At 33.0% G+C, this 19,729-nt stretch overlaps 3 protein-coding genes across 3 annotated transcripts; 1 reads left to right on the top strand and 2 right to left on the bottom strand.

Moving 5' to 3' along the window:
* Positions 1 to 1,383: 1,383 nt before the first annotated feature.
* LOC120251150 (cytochrome P450 CYP72A219-like) lies at positions 1,384 to 5,334 on the bottom strand. The gene is made up of 5 exons (XM_039259689.1): positions 5,079 to 5,334; positions 2,944 to 3,164; positions 2,582 to 2,826; positions 2,118 to 2,508; positions 1,384 to 2,016 (listed from the first exon to the last, which is right to left on the bottom strand). Exons 1-5 carry the CDS (start codon positions 5,332 to 5,334, stop codon positions 1,591 to 1,593), a joined length of 1,539 nt encoding a protein of 512 aa, XP_039115623.1. The 3' UTR covers positions 1,384 to 1,590.
* A 6,363-nt stretch (positions 5,335 to 11,697) lies between these two features.
* On the top strand, positions 11,698 to 14,433 carry LOC120251776 (transcription factor bHLH144-like). The gene is made up of 4 exons (XM_039260419.1): positions 11,698 to 11,887; positions 12,068 to 12,164; positions 12,362 to 12,519; positions 12,965 to 14,433. The coding sequence occupies exon 4, from the start codon at positions 13,318 to 13,320 to the stop codon at positions 14,065 to 14,067; it is 750 nt and encodes a 249-aa protein (XP_039116353.1). The 5' UTR covers positions 11,698 to 11,887; positions 12,068 to 12,164; positions 12,362 to 12,519; positions 12,965 to 13,317; the 3' UTR covers positions 14,068 to 14,433.
* Positions 14,434 to 16,761: 2,328 nt separating this feature from the next.
* Positions 16,762 to 18,787, bottom strand: LOC120251191 (WRKY transcription factor 71-like). Its single transcript, XM_039259728.1, has 3 exons — positions 18,067 to 18,787; positions 17,445 to 17,588; positions 16,762 to 17,330 (listed from the first exon to the last, which is right to left on the bottom strand). The coding sequence occupies exons 1-3, from the start codon at positions 18,561 to 18,563 to the stop codon at positions 16,952 to 16,954; spliced, it is 1,020 nt and encodes a 339-aa protein (XP_039115662.1). The 5' UTR covers positions 18,564 to 18,787; the 3' UTR covers positions 16,762 to 16,951.
* Between the last annotated feature and the right edge of the window lie 942 nt (positions 18,788 to 19,729).

The raw sequence follows: 19,729 nt of genomic DNA, 5'->3' as shown, positions 1-19,729 counted from the left end.
AGCCAAGAGAGATGAGATTGCAAGAGCGACGGCGAGGCAACGCAAGGGACATGAGATCGTAGGAGCGACGACCGCGCAGGCAACGCTTTGAAGAAAGGGAGGGCTTGGAAGCGAAGCGGCTGGGAATGGAAAAGACTGAACGAAGAGGAAGGGGTCATGTGCTTGGCCAAAGGGTGACTTTAATCCAACCCATTCCCTACATTTTGACTTATAACCAATTTGGCCATAAGTTCAAATGTAGAAAAAAGCCCAAAATCAGTGATTTAAATCACAGCATATATCCCTTCACAACAAACCAAACAACCTATGTTGGGATTTTACCTGTAAGTCAAATTACACACACCTACTTATGGGCAACCAATTCAAACAGCCCCTTAGAGTGATTTCAGGAAGCAAATCATGGTGAGGGCAATGAGATATATACTCTTGGTATGGCTAAATAAAGAACATAGCATTTTGTTCGAATTATTTCCTAATACCAAAGCCACAAGGCTGCTATGGCTCGACAAGATGATGTAGTGGGTTCTGCTACATATATATACTCTACTATTGTAGTCTAATATTTATTAAAAAATATAAAAGACCATTGCAACAATAAATGATTATCAGGACAATTAACTTTCATACAAGAGGTAGAGAGTCTGATCCCCCTCCAACATATAGTTGAGATATAATAAAGTATGTGAAAACTAGCCACTTGTACAAGAACAAACATTAAAAAAAAAATCGATAGTGTTTGGTTAGATGTAGTTGAAAATGCAATGGATTTCATATTATAATGAATTTGTAAATCCTGCATTTGGAGTGTCAAATCCAGTGTTTGGTTCGAGATATTTGAAATACTGGATTATAAAATTTTGTATTTAATTAGAAGGATTTGTAAATTTAAATTTGATATATAGCCCCAAGTTTTGTTAATTATAAAATAAACAATATATTTATTAGTTACTTTAATATATTATTATGTTTTTGTGAATTAGCTCATTTTATATATTTAATATTTATATTAAATATAGGATATATTATTACTGATCATCCGATAACAACAAAATTTAAAATAAACATTTTGAAATTTAGTACAAAATAAAACATAATTTTTATACAATTTTTTATGATTTTAAAATTAAATTATATAATTAATTTAAATATTTCTATAAATAATAAAATAATTTTTAAAAATATAAAATTGATATAAAAAATAGATTTTCACATGCCTCACATGCTTCTTGATAAGCATTTTAACTCCTGTATTTTGAAATACGTTCAAATTGACCGTATTCCAAAATCCACTCAAAAGTGAGCCAATTAGATTTATAATTAAGTCAAATTTTTAAATCACACCAAATAAATAAAAAAATTTGAGAGAATTTTGTAATTTCAAATATATGGAGTTTCAATTCTGTTCTAACAAGCAGCACCCCCAATACCCTTGGAATTGATATAATTCGGCAGTGTTGTACAATCAAGTCAGTAGCATATAGCCACATGCATCCACACCAAGACATGATTATTTTCATGTGACAAGATGATGCTACAACTAAAATCAAAGTAAACTCATATATATATATATATATATATATATATATAGCATCAGAGTTTATGCAGCTTGATTAGAGCTCCATGCTGAGGCTGAAGAGTGATAACAGTGTATGGTGCATGGACATAAGAAGGTGAAAGCTCAAAGGAGAAGTGTTGAAGGATCATACTCAAACCTAACTTAGCTTCAATCAGTGCAAAGCCCTGGCCTATGCACACACGAGGACCACCACCAAATGGACAGAAAGCACCTGCAACTTTTGAAGCTTTTGATATCCCTTCTGCAAACCTCTCTGGCTTGAACTCTTTTGCATCGTCTCCCCAAAAATCAAAGTCATGGTGAACAAAAATTATCGGCAACGAGAGTAGCACTCCTGGAGGATAAGTTATCCCTCCAAGTTCCATTGTTTTGTACGTTATTCTTGTCATGAAAATGGCCGGTGGGTATAGCCGAAGAACTTCATACAGTATCATAGTCAACTGCAGTGTATATGCATGTTATACAATCAGATGCAAGCCATGCATGTTTACTTATAGGTTTCGGTCTCTCATTTTATCTGTTTAAAATTATTATGACTCACCGTTTTTAGACGGCTTACGCCTTCCATGTCGGGTTTGTTTTTCCCAAACACTTGGAGAACTTCTTCTCTTGCTTTAATCTGCCACTCTGGATACATACTCAGCAAAACCATTGTCCATGTGAGAAGAGATGATGTTGTTTCTTGCCCTGCAATATAAAAGAGCTTACACTCTTCAATCACCTCCTCAACACTCAACCCTTTGTTTTTAAACTTGCTTTCATGTTCTTCATTCTCCTTCATGTTGGACTCCATTAGCAAACCAAGAAGGTCATCCTTACTACTTTCTCCCATTCTTATGGCCTTCTCTCTTTTCTCGATCATCCCTCTAAGTATTATTCTGATCTCTCTATCTATTGCTTTTCTTCTATTGTTCTTTGGAGTCGGTAAAAACCTACATATATATATATATATTAGGAGAGAAAATTAAAACAAAATAAAGCTTTAAAGTTTAACAAATAATGTACCTGTAACCAGGAATGTATACAGACTGCAAAGCTGGCATAACAAGCTCAGCTTGTTCAGTTTGGAGTTGAAATATTCTTCTTCCTTCTTCATAGCTACTACCAAATGCAGTCCTAGAGATGACATCTCCAGTGAGATTTTGCAACTCTGGCCATACATTTAACTCAATTGAACCCTCAGCATTGATCTTGTTTTCCCATCTCTTTATTAGTTCATCACAACATGTCGAAAAAGCCGGTAACATGCGCTGCAAACTTGATACTATTTGTTAGATATATATGCATAAATATATATTATGATATATATTATTACAGTACTGTCTACATATTATATGTGATGTTAATGTAGTGACTTAACAAATTACCTTTAATTTTTCAAGATGGAAAGCAGGGTTGATAATTCTTCGGTGTTTTGCCCATTTTTCACCTTCATGGCTTGCAAGCCCTTGGGCTAATAGTTTTCCGAGTGGTGTTAAGTTTGGCTTCACAAAGTGACCGAACTTGTTTGAAAGTACTTCTTTTATTAATTCCGGGTCCATTAAACTCACTCTAGGATAAGGTCCGAGCCATGTGATGGAGATTTTACCTGCATTCAGTTCATAAATTTTGAAAAAAAAAAAACATTTTGAGATTGTTTTTTAAAGCCTTGTTTGAGGTTGCAAATTTTGCAGAAAATGTAAATAATAATAATGATGATGATGCAATAAAAAAAAATTTACTTGACTACTTCAAAAGGTGAAAAATGTTTTATATGGTTTTGTAAAATTGATATTTGTATATATGCCGTTGGATTAAAAAGCAATTAAAATTTTTATTTTAAAGTAAATTACTAATTAGTTTTTTCATTCATTATAAAAAACAATAATAAACAATCTATATTTCTATGAAATGTATAAGTTGATTTTTTTAACTATAAACAAAATTGCATAAAAAAAAAATCTTTGCATGAATATAGAAAAAAAATTATAAATTCAATAAATATATTTTATTTTCCTCTTAATACAGGTCAAAAGTTCAAATCCTACCCGTCATTTGTTCATATTTAAAAAAAATAACGATATATTATAAACATTTTTTCTAATAATTATAAATTAAATAAAAAATTAGTAACTCTCAAAGCCATCCCTTAATTTGGTTGAAAGAAGACAAAAGCTCCATAAATTAAGATATTTTTCTTGAAATAAACTGACCTGTTTAACACGCTTAAATTTAATAATTAATTAAGTTAGATCTGACCAATTAAAATAAAATAAAAATTACTGAGATGTGACTAATTAAGATTTTTAATAAAAAATCCATAGTGGGGCTTTCAAGAAAATTTAAAACATTACCAAGTGGGCCATGATTGAGTATCACTAGAAGTTTCTTGTCAACCATAAGATTTGTCATGTCTCCCACCCAAGCAAACTCATTAATGCTCACGCTATTAACAATTTATGTATAGAATTGTTTATATATTTTTTATTTGATTTTTGACTCACTAATTTCTATGTGCTACGTACTGACTCTAAATCAGTTAAAAAAAAAAACTTCAAAAAAAAATTGTGCATGTCTTTGGTCTTTATAGAGGTACAAAGATTTGTACTTATAACTATTGAAATATTTCTAATTTTTTACTATTTAAATGAAATTTATTAATAAATATTTATATATTTTTAAAAATATTATTTTTGATTAAAAGTTTATTAATCTCAATTATAAATAATTTAGTTATTTATATATAACAAATTAAAACAAAATCAACTATTTTTACAAATATTATATTTTAAAAATACAACTACAAATTTTTTCTATATAAAGCGATACATTGATATGTACAAAAACCCATTCATATTAAATGTTTACATTCAAAGTCAACTTAAGATTTTTATCAGTATGACTAAACTGTTCAAACTATCAGCAAATCATTTGTGTTATTTTTACTATAAAATCTCATGCACACACTTAATAAAAAGTTAAACTTTTTTATATAATAACTTTTTAAGTTATAAAACTACTCTTATACATATATGCATGCATATATATATATATATATATATATATATATATACATCTGTGTGCTTGAATTTCATATAAAACTCTAAAATCACAAATATATATATATATATATATATATATATATATATATATATATATATATATATATATATATAGATTCAAATGATTAAAAAAATCATAACTTAACATAAAATTTAATACTCAAAATTTTTTAAATAACTTGTGTAAGGATGTAAACTCATGAATTAGGAAATTAAGAAGCCATAAAACTAAATAATTATTCACTTCAACTGCACATATTAACATATATATATATATAGTTATATATATATATATATATATATAGAAACAAACAGAAAGAAGAGTATGTGCATATTAACAAAGATAAAAACTAATTAATTATCCATTTCTTCAAGGTCAAAATGGAACAACATCCCCCATAGAAAGAAAGAAAAGACAGATTGATAGATAGATAGAAATTAAGAGAAGCATATATGCGTACCATGAAGTTTCATGGCGTGATGAAAGAGAGGAGCAACACGAGGAGCCACGTCATGAGAGTTAAGGGCCAAAGGTTGAGACCTTGCCTCCTTTATCAACCTAGCGTTGTCCTTAAGGTCCCCATAAAAAAGCCTGTACTGCCCTCCACGAAGCCCTTGTCCTTTGAGCATCTTCTCCAACCTCCTTGGCCTCCACCATAACCACTCCAACGTCCTCCACCCCCACCCCACCACCAACACCACCGCCACCGCCACCATCGCCCCCCATATATTCATGATGAAGATGAAGATATAAGTGGTTAATTTGTTTAGTTGAGCTTGTTATGTATCATAGTATATATGGTCTTGTGAAAATATATAGAGGACAGGGTTGATGATTTGTAGGACAGCTGGTTTTAATTAATGTTTTACTGGTTTTGTTTGTACTATATATATTATATATTATATATCGTATATATTATATATAATATATATTATATCAATATTATAATAACAAAGGTTATAAATTATAACGTTTGTTATTATAATATTGTTTATTTGTGTCAGCACTCAACCGCCTATGAAGTATTTTGTATTTATAAACAACCCTTAATTTTATATGTACTGTAAGACTGTATAAAGTTTGGAGGCATATTATATTTGTATGAATATATGATGACAAAACGGGGAGGTTTGATTTATGATAACAAAATAGATAATAAATAAATAAATACAAGCGTTGTATTCTTATGTAAATGAGACGTGGCAATCCATGCAACCCTGCATTAATCCAAGTCTTATGACCTTTGCTATTACGTCATGACTCTCAACTTTAGTTCTCTCTCTTTAGTTTTTAAATATATACATGTATGTCGTATGTATGTATATAAGTAACTAAATATTTTTTTAGTGTTACGATAGAGATATATATACCTTCAAATATGGCATATTGACTTGTGCGTAATTCAATAATAACAAGTCAAAAAAAAAATTTCTAAGTCAAGTTTTTTTAAATCTTATTCACACAATGAAAAATAAAATATGGATAAAACTCTAATAAATTCGTCTTAAAATGGAATAAAATATAAAGTTATAATTGTAAATAAAAACCATATTAATAGATTTTAATTTTGACATACTTAAAGATGTGATAACAACTCCAATATGAACATCAATCTCACTTATAATAATCTCAATCACTAATAAATCAACCTTTTTCCATTGTTTTTTAAAAATAAAATAAATGGAAATCTTTCAATATGAAAGCAAGTAATAATTCCGGCAAATATGCGTTCTTCTAGAATAAGAGGTAATATGATTGAATTAAGATATTCAAACTAATTGCTAATCTTTTGAGAATATACTTTTATCCATCTTTGGATTGTTAATTGCTTAGAGAATACTAATATACTACTAATATAAAAACATCCAAATAACACAAGCCAAGATGCAATGTTTATGTACACAATGAAGTATCATCAAGAGCCCAAATAAAGACAAACGTCCTAATCCCATTTAATATGATCAAACCAGGTTTAACAGTCAAAATAAATATAATTAATTAGCTGATGATTATCTTAAACTTTGACTTATTCCTTTTGTAAGTACATGCAAAGGAGTAGTGTCCGTTTTTCTTGACTATTCTCAAGATGATAGCAAAAGTTATAGTGTTTATTAAATATAATCTAGAGGTTTTTCTAAACCTTGTTTTTCAATAATATCAAGATTAAGTATATATGGTGGTTTAAAAAAATTAACAGGTGTCAGTTTGCTTCACTCTTTTCTGTAGTGTTTTTTTTCATGTTTTCCTCCGCTTTGTTTAATAAAGTTGTTATTTATCTATTTTATTCAAAAAAAATTAACAGGTTAAAAAATTTTAAAGAATTTGATGGATTTGGTTTTATTTTATGTTGATTTATATTATAAGTTATTTTGTATTTTTATTATATATTATACATATGATTTTTAAATAAAAAAAATATGGGTAAGATGCCGATAGAACACAATTTTTTGTTATTTGAATAGTGAGGAAGAAAAAAATACCAATTACACTGTTATAGGATGGCTATTATATTTTTATTTATTATTAGCATTAATATAATAATTGTATTCTATTAATTTTTTAATAATAGATAAATTTAGGTCGGCCTAAACTTGCTTGAAAAAAATTAATTGGCAAACTAGAGTGCTTTAAAAACTTTTAATTTAATTTCTACTATTATGAAATGAAGATTAAGTACTACCACCGCTGGAAACATGGGTAGGAGATTAAAAAATAAAATATAATAGAACTCAGAGACTTGCGCAACAACAGCTGCTGATGTGTTTGGAAAACAAATAGTTGTGGGCATTCATATGCTCATAAAATTAAAATAATTGAAATATGTTGCCTATTAAATTAATAATCAAATGAGAATCATGAGATCAGATAGGTATTATTTATTTATTCTGACGTTCAAAATATTTGTTAAAACGAAATTGAATTTATGTTTAAATATTCTCCTGTTGAAAATCAATTGATTTTTTTCCAAAATATAATATTATATATATATATATATTATAAAGTGTACAAGCAACGGAGTCAGGAGCATGCACGGAGCGAAAAGTGAACATCCAACTCTGCACTCTCATTTGGAGACATGAAGCTCAGGTAATAAGCCTATGCCAGGAACCCATTACCACCACTTTGCTATTGGGAGAATTATAATTTGGAGTAATGAAAATCCCATGTTTTGATCTTAAGCATGTATGACCGTACCACTGAGCTATGAGTTTTTTTACAAAAATTATTATATTAAACAAAAATAATCCACAATATGAAAATCAAATCAAATCATTTCACAGATATAAGTACAGGAGTTAATACAAAACAGCTAGAGAGTTGAGCAGTAACAGGAGAGGAAGCAGGAAAGGCTCTATATTAATATTTGTATTTTGATATTTTTTTATTTTAAATTTTATATTTATATATGGCCTAATTTTTGTTGATTTAAATACTTATTATTAACTAAACACAAGAAATGTAATCCATCCAAAATTACAATTTTATTTAATTAGCTTTTCTTTTAATGTTAAGGGCCAACTTGCTATATCTTTTCGGATCAATATATTTTTTCATATAATTCAAAATTATATTAATTTGTTTTAAAAGAATGTTTATTATTTTTTTTTTTTACGAAGTCGACAAGCGACAAAACAAAAGACAAACATGTATGGAAGTCCACTAGTTATAGTGGCTTGATTGATTTCCTAAAGATAAACCTCCAGTCATGCAATCCTGAAGAGGAGAACGAGAGGTAATCTTCACACAAAACTCCCACAAGAGACCCAGAAAATGAATTGTAATATGAGAGACTCGAACTCAAGACCTCTCAATTACAAGCACGAGTGGTTACTATACCAAGGCTAGCCCACGGTTCCTGCATTTATCTATTTTATCCCATCAAAACTTTCGATAAACTCGATACCTCTCAATCACAAGCATGAAATGAAACCTTACTGTCAATTTCAATCACTTAATGTTTGTCAATGATCTCATTATTGTCACTAGGGTAACCCGTGTTGCTGCTAGAAACTGTAAGCTATGCCTAGATATTTATAGAGATTTAACTGGTCAAAAGGTTAACCATAGCAAATCCACTGTTCACTTTCCTAATTGGCTAAACAAAAACCTTAGAGTTGCTATCAATTCCAGTCTTGGGATGAATGTGGGCCCTTTTCAATTATTTAGGGATCCCCATTTCTCCCAAAAGATTGTCCGTTTAACAATGTCATTACATAGTTGAAAAGGTGGATAATTTGGTAAACTCTTGGAATCATTCTAAGATTTCCACAGCTGGTCGAGTTGTTCTCATTAACGGTTCCCTTCTGTCTATGCCTTCATATATGTTATCTTGCTACCCGGTGCCTGACTCGATCCTTGATGAGATTTCCTAGGTGGCTAGGAATTTCTTGTGGGGAAATGGTAGCAATCACAGTGGCTTTCATTTCATGGGTTGGAACAACTCAAAATCTGAGGGAGGTTTAGATATTAGGAATTTTAGAAATGTTAAGATTTCCCTAATGGCAAGGAATATTTTTGAAGTTTTGAATTCTGAAAACAAATTTTGGGTTCATATTTTAAAGCTTAAGTATGGTATTTTTAGAATCTAGGACAGTTATTCTATTAAAAAAACCTCCTGGTTTTTTAACATGCTTTGCAAGCTTGCTGATTGCCTTAAAACCACCCTTTGGATTAAGGATTGCAATCTAGATTCCACTAATTTTGGAAAGATCCTTGGATTTTTGATACTCCTCTTGCTTTTAAGCCTACCTTCATAAACATGGATTTTCCTTTGGATGACTTGGGTGTTTCGGATTTTCTGCACAATAATTGCATTCATCATAACTTCTTGATGGAATTTCTGGGACCTCATTTGGATTGGGAAATATTAAGATCTATGGTGTTTAATAATTCCACTCCTAACCAATAGGTCTGATTTCCTATGATTGTTTCAAATAAAATCTCCACGGTCGTCTACAATCATGTTAATCAGAATTGTTTGGAAGATGATGAGATTTGGGAAGGCTGGAATAATTTGTGAAGGCTTCTTGTAGCTCCTAGAGTCAAAGTGTTTATCTGTAGGATGCTACATGGTCGTATTCCAATTTATGAATTTTTATATAGCCTCAATATTGGCCCTCAGCTTCTTTGCCCGTTGTGTGGAATGGGAAGGGAATCGATGCAACATCTTTTTAGGCAGTGTAGGACAAGTAGGCAATGCTTGCTCTTGGTTGAGCACATGACTAGAACTCATCTTCAAAGCATCAAGGACTTTCATGATGGAACATGGCTCAAGTATAATCAAGATGTTGGTGGGGCAAATAGGCCCATGCCGGCTTTGCTTGTTACCACGGCTTAGGCGATTTGGAAAGCAAGATGTGATCAAATCTTTAGGAATAGGAGTTTTAATACTCATCAAACTGCTGCATAAGTTGTGAAATTAGTCACTAAGTATGCTAGGAATTTAAGAGCCAATGTCAGGGAATTTTTTCTAGCTCTAGATTTCTTTGATCCACTACTTTGTTTTGTGATGCATCTTGGAGTAACTCTGTTGGACCTTGTGGCCTTGGTTTTGTAGTTACAGGTTATAACAACACTATTCTGTTGGCAGGCACTATGACTTTGAATTTGAATTTTAGTTTTCGAGCAGAATTGGCAGCCCTTGAGCATGGTCTAAATGCATGTGATTGTGAAGCTAGACCGTGTGGTTTGTGATTGTCTTGGAATTGTGGAGATGGTGAGCCAAGGTGATAGCTACACTAGTTGGAGATTTGAGGAAGAACTTCGTAGAATTCAACATTTACTGGACAACAACAACAATTTGACTCTGGAGTACATCCCTAGAGACCTTAATGGAGTTGCCGATGTCCTTGCTAATCAAGCTCGCCTTCACCCAGATGTTTCCTTGTTCCATCAAGGACGTTCACGGTGGTTGCTGAGAGCAGCCACTGCTTATGGGCTTAGCTTCTAAGCTGTATCTTGTGTGTTTAGTTTTTTTTCTATTTTTTTAAGCTGTCTAGCTCTCTTTATCCTCTCTATAAACTCAACAAAAAAATTTTCCAACACATAACAACCAAACAAAAAATTCTCTCCAAAAAAAATTTAATAAGAAACCAATTTTTATTTTAAAAGTAATTAAATAAAATACATTGTTGTTAAGAAATTTTCTACCCATTTTATTTTATTTGTTTGATAAAATACATAAACGATAGATTTAATTAAGCAAGCAAACCGTTAAAAAAAAAACCATTACATGTGAACACAAGTTACAAAACCGATTGAAAAAAAGAAGGTTTAATTGCAGTACACCCTATAATTATATACTTTTTGTCCTTTTAGTCCTTCTAATATTTTTAGGTACAATTAAGTCCTCATATTTGGTCGAGTTATGTCGTTCTAGTCCACTCTAATATTTTTAGGTACAATTAAGTCTTTAAAATTACACTTACTCATCTACATTACGGACTGAAATGACCCAACTTGACTAAATATGAGGATTTAATTGTACCTAAAAATATTGCAAGGACTAAAAAGGCAGAAAGTACAAAATTACAGGGACATGTAGAGCAATTAAACCAAAAAAGAAAAAACAAAGTGATGCCCTGAAAACTATCCTGAGAGGATCACCCATCATGGGGTTGTTCGGTTAGTGACCGATTAAAAGAATTGATTTTCATATTTTATTATTTATATATTTACAAAAATCACAAGTGTTGTTAATCAAAAACATGCCGAATGCACTAATTAAGATGATTTGCAAAATTTTTTGAGATAATTTTTTCTGTCATTAGCACTAAAGGAGAAAAAAAATATTTTCACACATATCTCCTACAAGAGATACTACAAATTACGAGTTGAGGGGCTTGAATTCGAATCCTTTTAAATTTAATACAAGATGAGTACCACAGAACTATGTCACGTTTCTCATACTTTATTATATTTTGTTTCGGTTTGAAAAAATTAATAAATTATAATTATAATTATAATTAAATAAAATTAGTCTTAAATATGAACCTCAGGTTAGTTAAACCCAACCCTTGAGTTAAGGTTAAGTGGAGTCTCTATCTGTCTCTCTCTCTTTGAAAAGGCAATACCTTTTGTCAATCGGTTCCCCCGTGCTCTTTTGTTATCTTCTCCGCCTGCTCCGCCCTCCGAATTCGTGCCGAAAGCTCCCCGAAGTTTCCGCAAATCCAACCTCATCCCCTTCGAGAGTCCCTTCTCTTCCTTCCCTTCACCAAAAACCAAAAGAAAAAGAGAAATTTTTTTAACAAATTAGTCCCTTTGATCCAGGTTTGCTCCACATTTTTCTCTAAAATCTTTTTATTTTTGCCGATCAGTCTCTGTTTTATAGTAAAGTTTTCATCTTTTGTCTTCATATTCCTGTTTTCCCTCTTAAAGATCGTTCCTTTTTCTCTTTTGGTTCATATACTTTGTTTTTATCTAATTGTTTTCTTTTGATTTGGTTTGAAGAAAAGGAGCGGTTTTGATCGAGCAGCATGCGGTGGGTGTCGTCTTTCTCCAACTATTTTAGCAGCGTCAGGAAGTGCGTTCGTTTCCGTGTTATCGTGTATGATCTCTACTTGTGATTCTCCCCCCAAAAAGCTTTGATTTATTTGTTTATAGAGTCTCTCAAAATTTTATTTTTATTTTATTTTATTTTATTTTTCTGTTTGATTGATAGAAATGGTTTATCTTTTCTTTTAGTTTAATTAGTTGTTTTGATTCGTTTGATGTTCATTTCTATGTTATGTTGTTGTTGTGCAGGTGAATTAGTTTAGGGTTTGATCTTTGTCAACTGTTCTTTAGCCTAAGTTACATTTATTTCGAGGAAAGTGGGGATGTACATTGCTGTGCAGAGAGTAGGCGAAAACATAATGAATGTTAGAATCATCGCATATAACCAATTGATGCAAGTTTGCCAGGTACTTTACCGCGATCTCTTTCTCTATTTGAATTTCCATTTGTTCTTACACATTTACATCTCCTTTTGTTAATCTAATCTTACAAATGATTCAATTTCATGTTTTAGTTTCAGTTTCATCATATATATATATATATATATATATTTATATCCAAAGTCCTAATCCAAGGATAGTTTGGGACATGAACTATATGATGGTTTCTGTTCAAAGAGCAGAGCACAAGCATGATTTGATCATTTGATGTATTTGAAGGCTTTGCCTAAAGATATTTATCACCCTGTCACTGATCAGCTATATGATTTGTTTTCATGTTCTATTGTTCCAGTTTAGTGTTTTAACTACTGTTGCATTAACTTATCTTTGAGTTGATTTATATATTTCAATTTTCTAGTTGTCAATATGCAATGCTGAGAGCTTTTTATTGTTTATTTTTTTAAATTGGCAGGCTGAGTATTTCCGTCAGTTGCTTAAGCCTGTTACGTAGGTTGAATCATAGTTCAGCGTTAAGAAAGATAGCTTCTCTTTTTCGTGTCTTTGAGCATAAGAAGGTAATTGGGTTTCGGTAGTGAAATTAGGAGGATGGCCAACTTCGGGATAGATAATTAATCTCCATTCTGCGTGTCATAATCTCATAATTGCAAGATTCTCTTGACAGCCTATACTTCAAATTTAAGCTTAGGGATTGCTTGGGGTTTATGATATATAATTTAAGTGTTGGCCTACGCAACACCAATAGCCTGTCCCCTGTTTGGGCACTCTGTTAAGAACTCGACAAGCAGAGCAGAGCGTTAGGGACCTATGCCGAGTGACTGGATGTACTTAAGGGGGAACGGATCTCAGTCTCATGGGTATCAAGTGGGTGGTTATAACCATCTGGGAGATGGTGGTAATTATGGTGCCTATGCTGCACCTTCCTTTCTTCCCGATGTACCAGTGGCGAACCGAGATTTTCCTGGTCCACTTATGAACGGATTTGAGTTCCAACCCATGGAAACCTGCCCCAAGAATTTCATCATCTTTGACCAGACAGATAACAAAAGCCGGGTCATGTTTCACCCTGCATTGGCCCATAATTTCTCTTACCCGAGCTTTGACATCCATCCTTCATTTCCACATGAGATTGGCAAAAACCTGGATAGTGCTATTGACAACCAGGGTAAACTCTCCTCTTCAATGAAAGAAGATACAGAAGAGATCGATGCGTTGCTGTGCTCTGAAGAGGAAGAAGAAGAAGATGATGATGTGATAAGCACCGGTCACACTCCATGCAACTGGAGAGGCAGTCCGCAATACTCTTTATCCTCGACAATGAGATCAACATCTCAGAAAACAATTTTCCCTTCTTCGGCTCAGGGTTCATTCTCGAGCAGTGCCAACAGTAGCGGAAGGAAGAGAGAGAGAATGAAGAAGATGGTCAAGGCTCTCAGGCAAATCATACCTGGCGGTGAACAGTTAGACACTCCTGCCGTTCTCGATGAAGCTGTCAGATACTTGAAATCTCTCAAAGTGGAGGCAAAGAAGCTTGGGATTCAAAATCTCGAGGAGTAAAGCATTGTTGCCAACTGTTTCCTCAACATATGATCTTCGATGGGGAATGACTAAAGGTACTAAAGTGAATTCTTCTCGTAACACAAACCTTTCGTACTTATTATATGTGTTATAATAGCTCATGCTGTGTGCTTCCCATAAACCATTGCTACTTCATGCTTCATGATTAGATCATGGGGATGATGTTGGCGTGTTCCCTATTAAAAGAGTAGAAAAACCAGGCTCTGCTTTTATACTTTGTTGTTTGCTGGTGGGCCTTTGGTGTGTAGCTTCTCTTCAGAACTGTGTTAATTTTTTTCTTCCTTTCTTTGTAAGTTGGTGTGATATTATTAATCTATCGAATCCTTTGTGATGTTCGACATTTCATCGGCACATTCTAAATATAAAATCTCAAAACTGTTGTTATGCTTGTCTGCCTTTTGGAATCATATTCCTCTGTTAACTTTTTTTTGCCATTGTGTTAAGCATTGCCATTGCCATTAGAATCTGGTAATCTAACTCTTGGAGAGCTAGCATGGATTACTTTTTTGCATGGCTTTTTCACTTTAGATTCAAAGATCATGGTGATCTCTCCTCTGCATGTCTAGTAAGAGTCAGTATTTAAGTGTTAGAGAGATGAGACTTGAAAGAGGTTCCATGAAAGGGTGAGCCCTGAACATATAATGGCCATGCGTGCAGAAACCGTACTCCATTGATTTGCCACAAAGCTGCAAACCTTGAAACTAAAGAATGAGAAACATCACCATCTGATCAACATCAGAGGGCTAGTCCAAGTTCCCTCTTTGCATGCATGCTCTTTCTTTGCTTTCATGGCTGATCAATGCTCTCCCTTGATATGATAACCAAGATGATCTCACATGAAAGCCTCATTTGCACGCCTTGTCTCCTCACCCCTTTTCTCTCACTCTCTCTCTCTCTCTCTCTCTCTCTCTCTCTCTCTCTCTCTCTCTTATATTGCCCTGCATGGGTTCAATAATATATATTGAATACTTGTTTTATTATATATATGATGTGGGTTCAATAATATATATTGAATACTTGTTTTATTATACATGATGAATTTATTAAATTCAATTACCTAAAAAGAAATATTATTTGCTCGGAAGAATGATTGTTGTAAGAGTTTATATATATATATGGATTAGCGATATGAAGTTAATATTTTATATATTTATGTATGTATTTTTTATCAGTGATTTGATCTGAACCATTCAATCAATTTGTATACAGTAATTGAACAAATATGAAGCGTCGAACATTATTTCTACTAGACTTTCCAACGTTTGTAGATTTTAAATTTATAAACGTTGTTATTAACCATTGGATTTCGATCCAACGGTTCTACACTATATCATAAATAGTAATATTGTGCTTATGAGTTATGAATGATTACTAAAACCCAAAAACTATATATATATATATATATATATATATATATATGAGTGGATGAGAATTTGAGATATTTTAATACATAAAAGGGTTTGGTAGAGACTTTGAATGTTTGAAAGGTTGTGTCCCGTGTGTCCTGGGTTTCCAATAATATTGGGCTATATTCCTTATTTCTGTACATATATATATATATATATATATTGTACTTATTCACATATCTACATATGTAAACTTATAATAAGACTCACATGATGTTTCGAGATTTTAATATCTGCATAAAAATCAAAATCTAATATTTTTATTTCGTGGATGAAAAGACGCCATCAATTATTAAAATTTTAATTCAATGGAAAAGTCATGATTTTGATCAAAAAACACACAAGTACTCTTTCAAAAAATAAAAAAATAAAATAAAAGTAAACAATCACACACACACCTCAATCAATGTCACATATTCATGAATTTCACATATATGCTAGTGCGGAATTCTCTGAAGGGGAAGGCCATGTGTGTTTCTTCCAGTACTGTGCAATTAACCAAACTCAGTCATGCATAAATTAAATCCAAAATATTCTAAAGAAAGATGAAGTATTTCAGGTAAATTAATTAGATGGCATCACTTTTGGAACCTTTCTTTTTCATTCTACATATGACCAATTCCACCATATTATCAAAATCCTACAAGCAACCAGAAAGTTAATGACCACATGTTTAGAAAACCTTCAAACTCATTGCAATGTCCTTAATAAAAGATATTCTATTTTACTCAAATACAAACTATTAGTTCCAACAAGCCTAACCCAAAATCATATCATATTAATTACGTGCAGTTTCAGTTGCAATATTATATTTGTGTGTGTGTGTGTGTGTGTGTGTGTGTGACATATAATAATTGAAACAAAGAGTTTATAAAAGTAGAAAATTAAAGTTTTGGGGGATCATAAAGAGAGGGATGGAGGTGTAGTAATTGAAGTACCTTTTGGAAGCTCAACATCACCAAAAAAACAACCACAACTTCCAAATTCTTATTCATAAATAGCCCGAATCCTTTCCACAATAACTCCTACCAAACATATCCAGTAGTTCATCTTGCTTCTGTCACCTCTGTCTATTAAATGCAATGCTAACAAAAGCATGGATTCCTCAAGGAAAAATCCATGCCACTTGATCATCTCTCTCAGCACACCAAGCTGCAACATAAATGCATTGTTATCAAATCTAGACAAACACTGTCTAGATTTGCTTTTGAACTTTGAGTACTCATGAAAGTTACCAAAGAAACAACAGGAATATTCTAACTTAAATAATATTTATTTATATAGCTAGTCATCAACTCATCTCTCCATGCATATATATATATATATATATGCCTGAAATACCAATTTAAGTTCATAGTATTAGGACTCAAAGTACATGCATGTACAAGATGAGTAGAGATCGTTGAGCCTAAATACTAGTTAGCCTAAATAACATATATATATATATATATATATGATCATGGTAATTGACTGCTTTCCATGAAGTTTGGAAGGATGTCTTGAAGGAGGCCATAGTCTGCAGGGAGCTGTTGCAGTTGTTGGAGTGGAGAAGTTAGGCTTTGAAGATACATAGTAGTGTTCACATTCGCAGCAGCATTTACATTGGCATGATGAAAGGCCATCGGTTGGTGCATTTGACGCATCATGAACTCATGGGCGAAGCTCGGGTGGATCATGTTCGGAGAAGATAAAATATGTGAGCTACTGCGTAGTGTTGCCGGACTTTGATGAGTGTGTTGCCCTTCATATGTTGTTATAACGATCGTCGGGTCTTGATATGATCTCTCCACCCTCTTCTTTACCGAACACTTCTGTGTCGTGCACCGATAATAGCTCCTAACAATGACAATAATTTCGATAAAATAAGCCGAAAAATATAATATTCCACTTACTTGCAATGTATAAATTTTAGTGTTCACATATATGAGAATAAGATTATCATAATTATACCTTGGATAAGGGCTGTTCTTGACTGCTTTCTGGCCATATTTCCTCCATCTATATCCATCTTCCAGATGATCAACCTCGCTTTTAGTCATGAAAGCAAAGCGAGGTTCTCTTTGTCTCTTCTCTCCCTTTCTTCTTGGTTTGGTCCTGAGCAACCATTAGAACAGTAAATTTTTTGTGGCTCTAGATCTGATAAAAGAGTACAACATGTGTTCCCATATCTTCAATTCAGACTGGTCCATTTCCATTATTTTCTTCCTTGCTAGAAGTCCCTTTACGGCTATCAAATCAATTGGAAAAGTTCTCAAAGATTGAATGATGGCTACTTTTATTCTTCCACGCCCTTGGTAAACAACCACCCTAGCTAGCGATCGATATCACAGCCAAACCTAACTATAGCTAGTTAGCTGACAAAGATATTGCTTGATTGCAATGAAGCTAAGTAACCAACCAAAAGGAAATTCTAGCTAGCTTCAATGTGATCTTGAGAAACTTAAAACCCAGAGGAAAAAATAAACCATATGTTCAACTTGATTACTTAAGTATGGAGATCGAACAAAAGATTTAACTTCATTGTAACATGAAAACCCTAAAAATATCAGCAAAAAGAGTGATGAAAACCTACACTTTCTTAGACTTGTCAGTTCCATCATCAAGTACTCCACCTATCTCCAACCCCTTCTCACTCTGCTGCTGATCATTCTTCTTACTTCTCACTGAATCCTCCTCTCCGGCTGCTTCAGTAGACGATGAAGATACCGAAGAGTTTGGTGTCACTGGAGTTAATCCACCGCCACTAATCACACCATTAGAATTCACACCACCAACACACTTAGTCTCCACCTCCACCTCTCCCATCCCCTTCCCCCCATCACCTAACCCAAAGAAGTTTTCCGGCGAGCAACACGACAACTCCAAAGACCTCGGCAATGCACCGTAATCACCAGTGCCAACTAAGAACTCATTGAAGCCCATGAAACTGGTAGCAGGGTCTTCTTTAAGCATGTCAAGCATCCCTGATCCACTGCCCCCATTCCTTTGTCCGGTGAAGAACAAGGAGAGATCATCATGGAACTGAAACCCTCCACCACCTTCATACATCTCTCTGTTCTCCCCTGCCATGATCAGTGATTATACAGATTTAGGGAAGAAGAAGAAGAAAATGAAGATGATGAAGAGGAATAGGAGGTGAAGGTTTTGGGGTGCAAGAGAGAATGAGTGTGTGGAAGTGAGGTAATAGAAAGGAAGAAAGAACTTTAGTTAATATTAGTTTAATGAGGGGGTGTTCGCGCAAAAGAGTTAAAAATGGTTGAAAAGTCAATGGTCAGATGGGAGGAGTCAGCGAACGGCGAAGACTACCGGTAATAACCGGTGCTGAAGTTGGCGGTCAAGCATTCAGACTTTAAATACACAGCCGAACATTACCCGACACGTGTCTGGAAATAGGCACCGTCATTTTTAGCGGGAAGCCTGGCACGAGGAAATCCATTGAAAGTCTGACACGTGGAAAGTGACGCGTTCTTAGCGTCATGATCCGAAGATACATCAAATTTCGTGCTTTGGGAATCGGACGGTGGAAATGGGACCCAATTGTGTGCGACACTTGGGTGGTTGGTGCGCTGCTTTCTTTGGGTGTGTGAATTCATGTGTGTGATGGCGTTTTATGGCCGACTATTTATAACATGACACGTTTATTGTTTGTGGGAAAATTATTTTTTGCATTTGTTGGGTGGTCAAAGCCGACATTTTTATGAGGTTTCTATTTATTGCATGAAAAATTAGGAAATTATTAATCCCATATATGTCTTAATTTGAACATCCTTGAATTGCCTCAGTAAACAAACAATTTATTACTTTTTTTTTATAAAATATAAAAATGTGATTAGCAGCATTTTCTTTGAATAATATTTGATGGCTTGAAAGAGTTGTTTTAATTTAATAAATTATTTAAAGAAAATAATAAACTTTGTTATTGGTGTATTTGAGATATCAATATATTATATATATATTGATGAGAAAAAAAACATCAACCTAACCATCACAAGAGTACATACATGTAAACTTCCTATAATATATTAATCATATTATTTCTGTTGAAAAAAATTAATCATAATATAAAATTCTGGGAAATTAATCTTTCATATATATGTGTGTGTGTGTGTGTGTGTGTGATGTCAAAGCATTCCAGAAGAAGTTGTGTAATTAGTTGAACACATCAAAGGCAAGAGTCTTCTTAGTTAACATAATATATATTTCATCAAATTTGTAAAATGTAAGTTTCATTTTGG

Source organism: Dioscorea cayenensis, chromosome 20, assembly GCF_009730915.1.
Source record: "Dioscorea cayenensis subsp. rotundata cultivar TDr96_F1 chromosome 20, TDr96_F1_v2_PseudoChromosome.rev07_lg8_w22 25.fasta, whole genome shotgun sequence".
Taxonomy (NCBI): Eukaryota; Viridiplantae; Streptophyta; class Magnoliopsida; order Dioscoreales; family Dioscoreaceae; genus Dioscorea; species Dioscorea cayenensis.
Note: the sequence above shows the minus strand (reverse complement) of the source record. Positions and strands in the feature narration are given on the sequence as shown.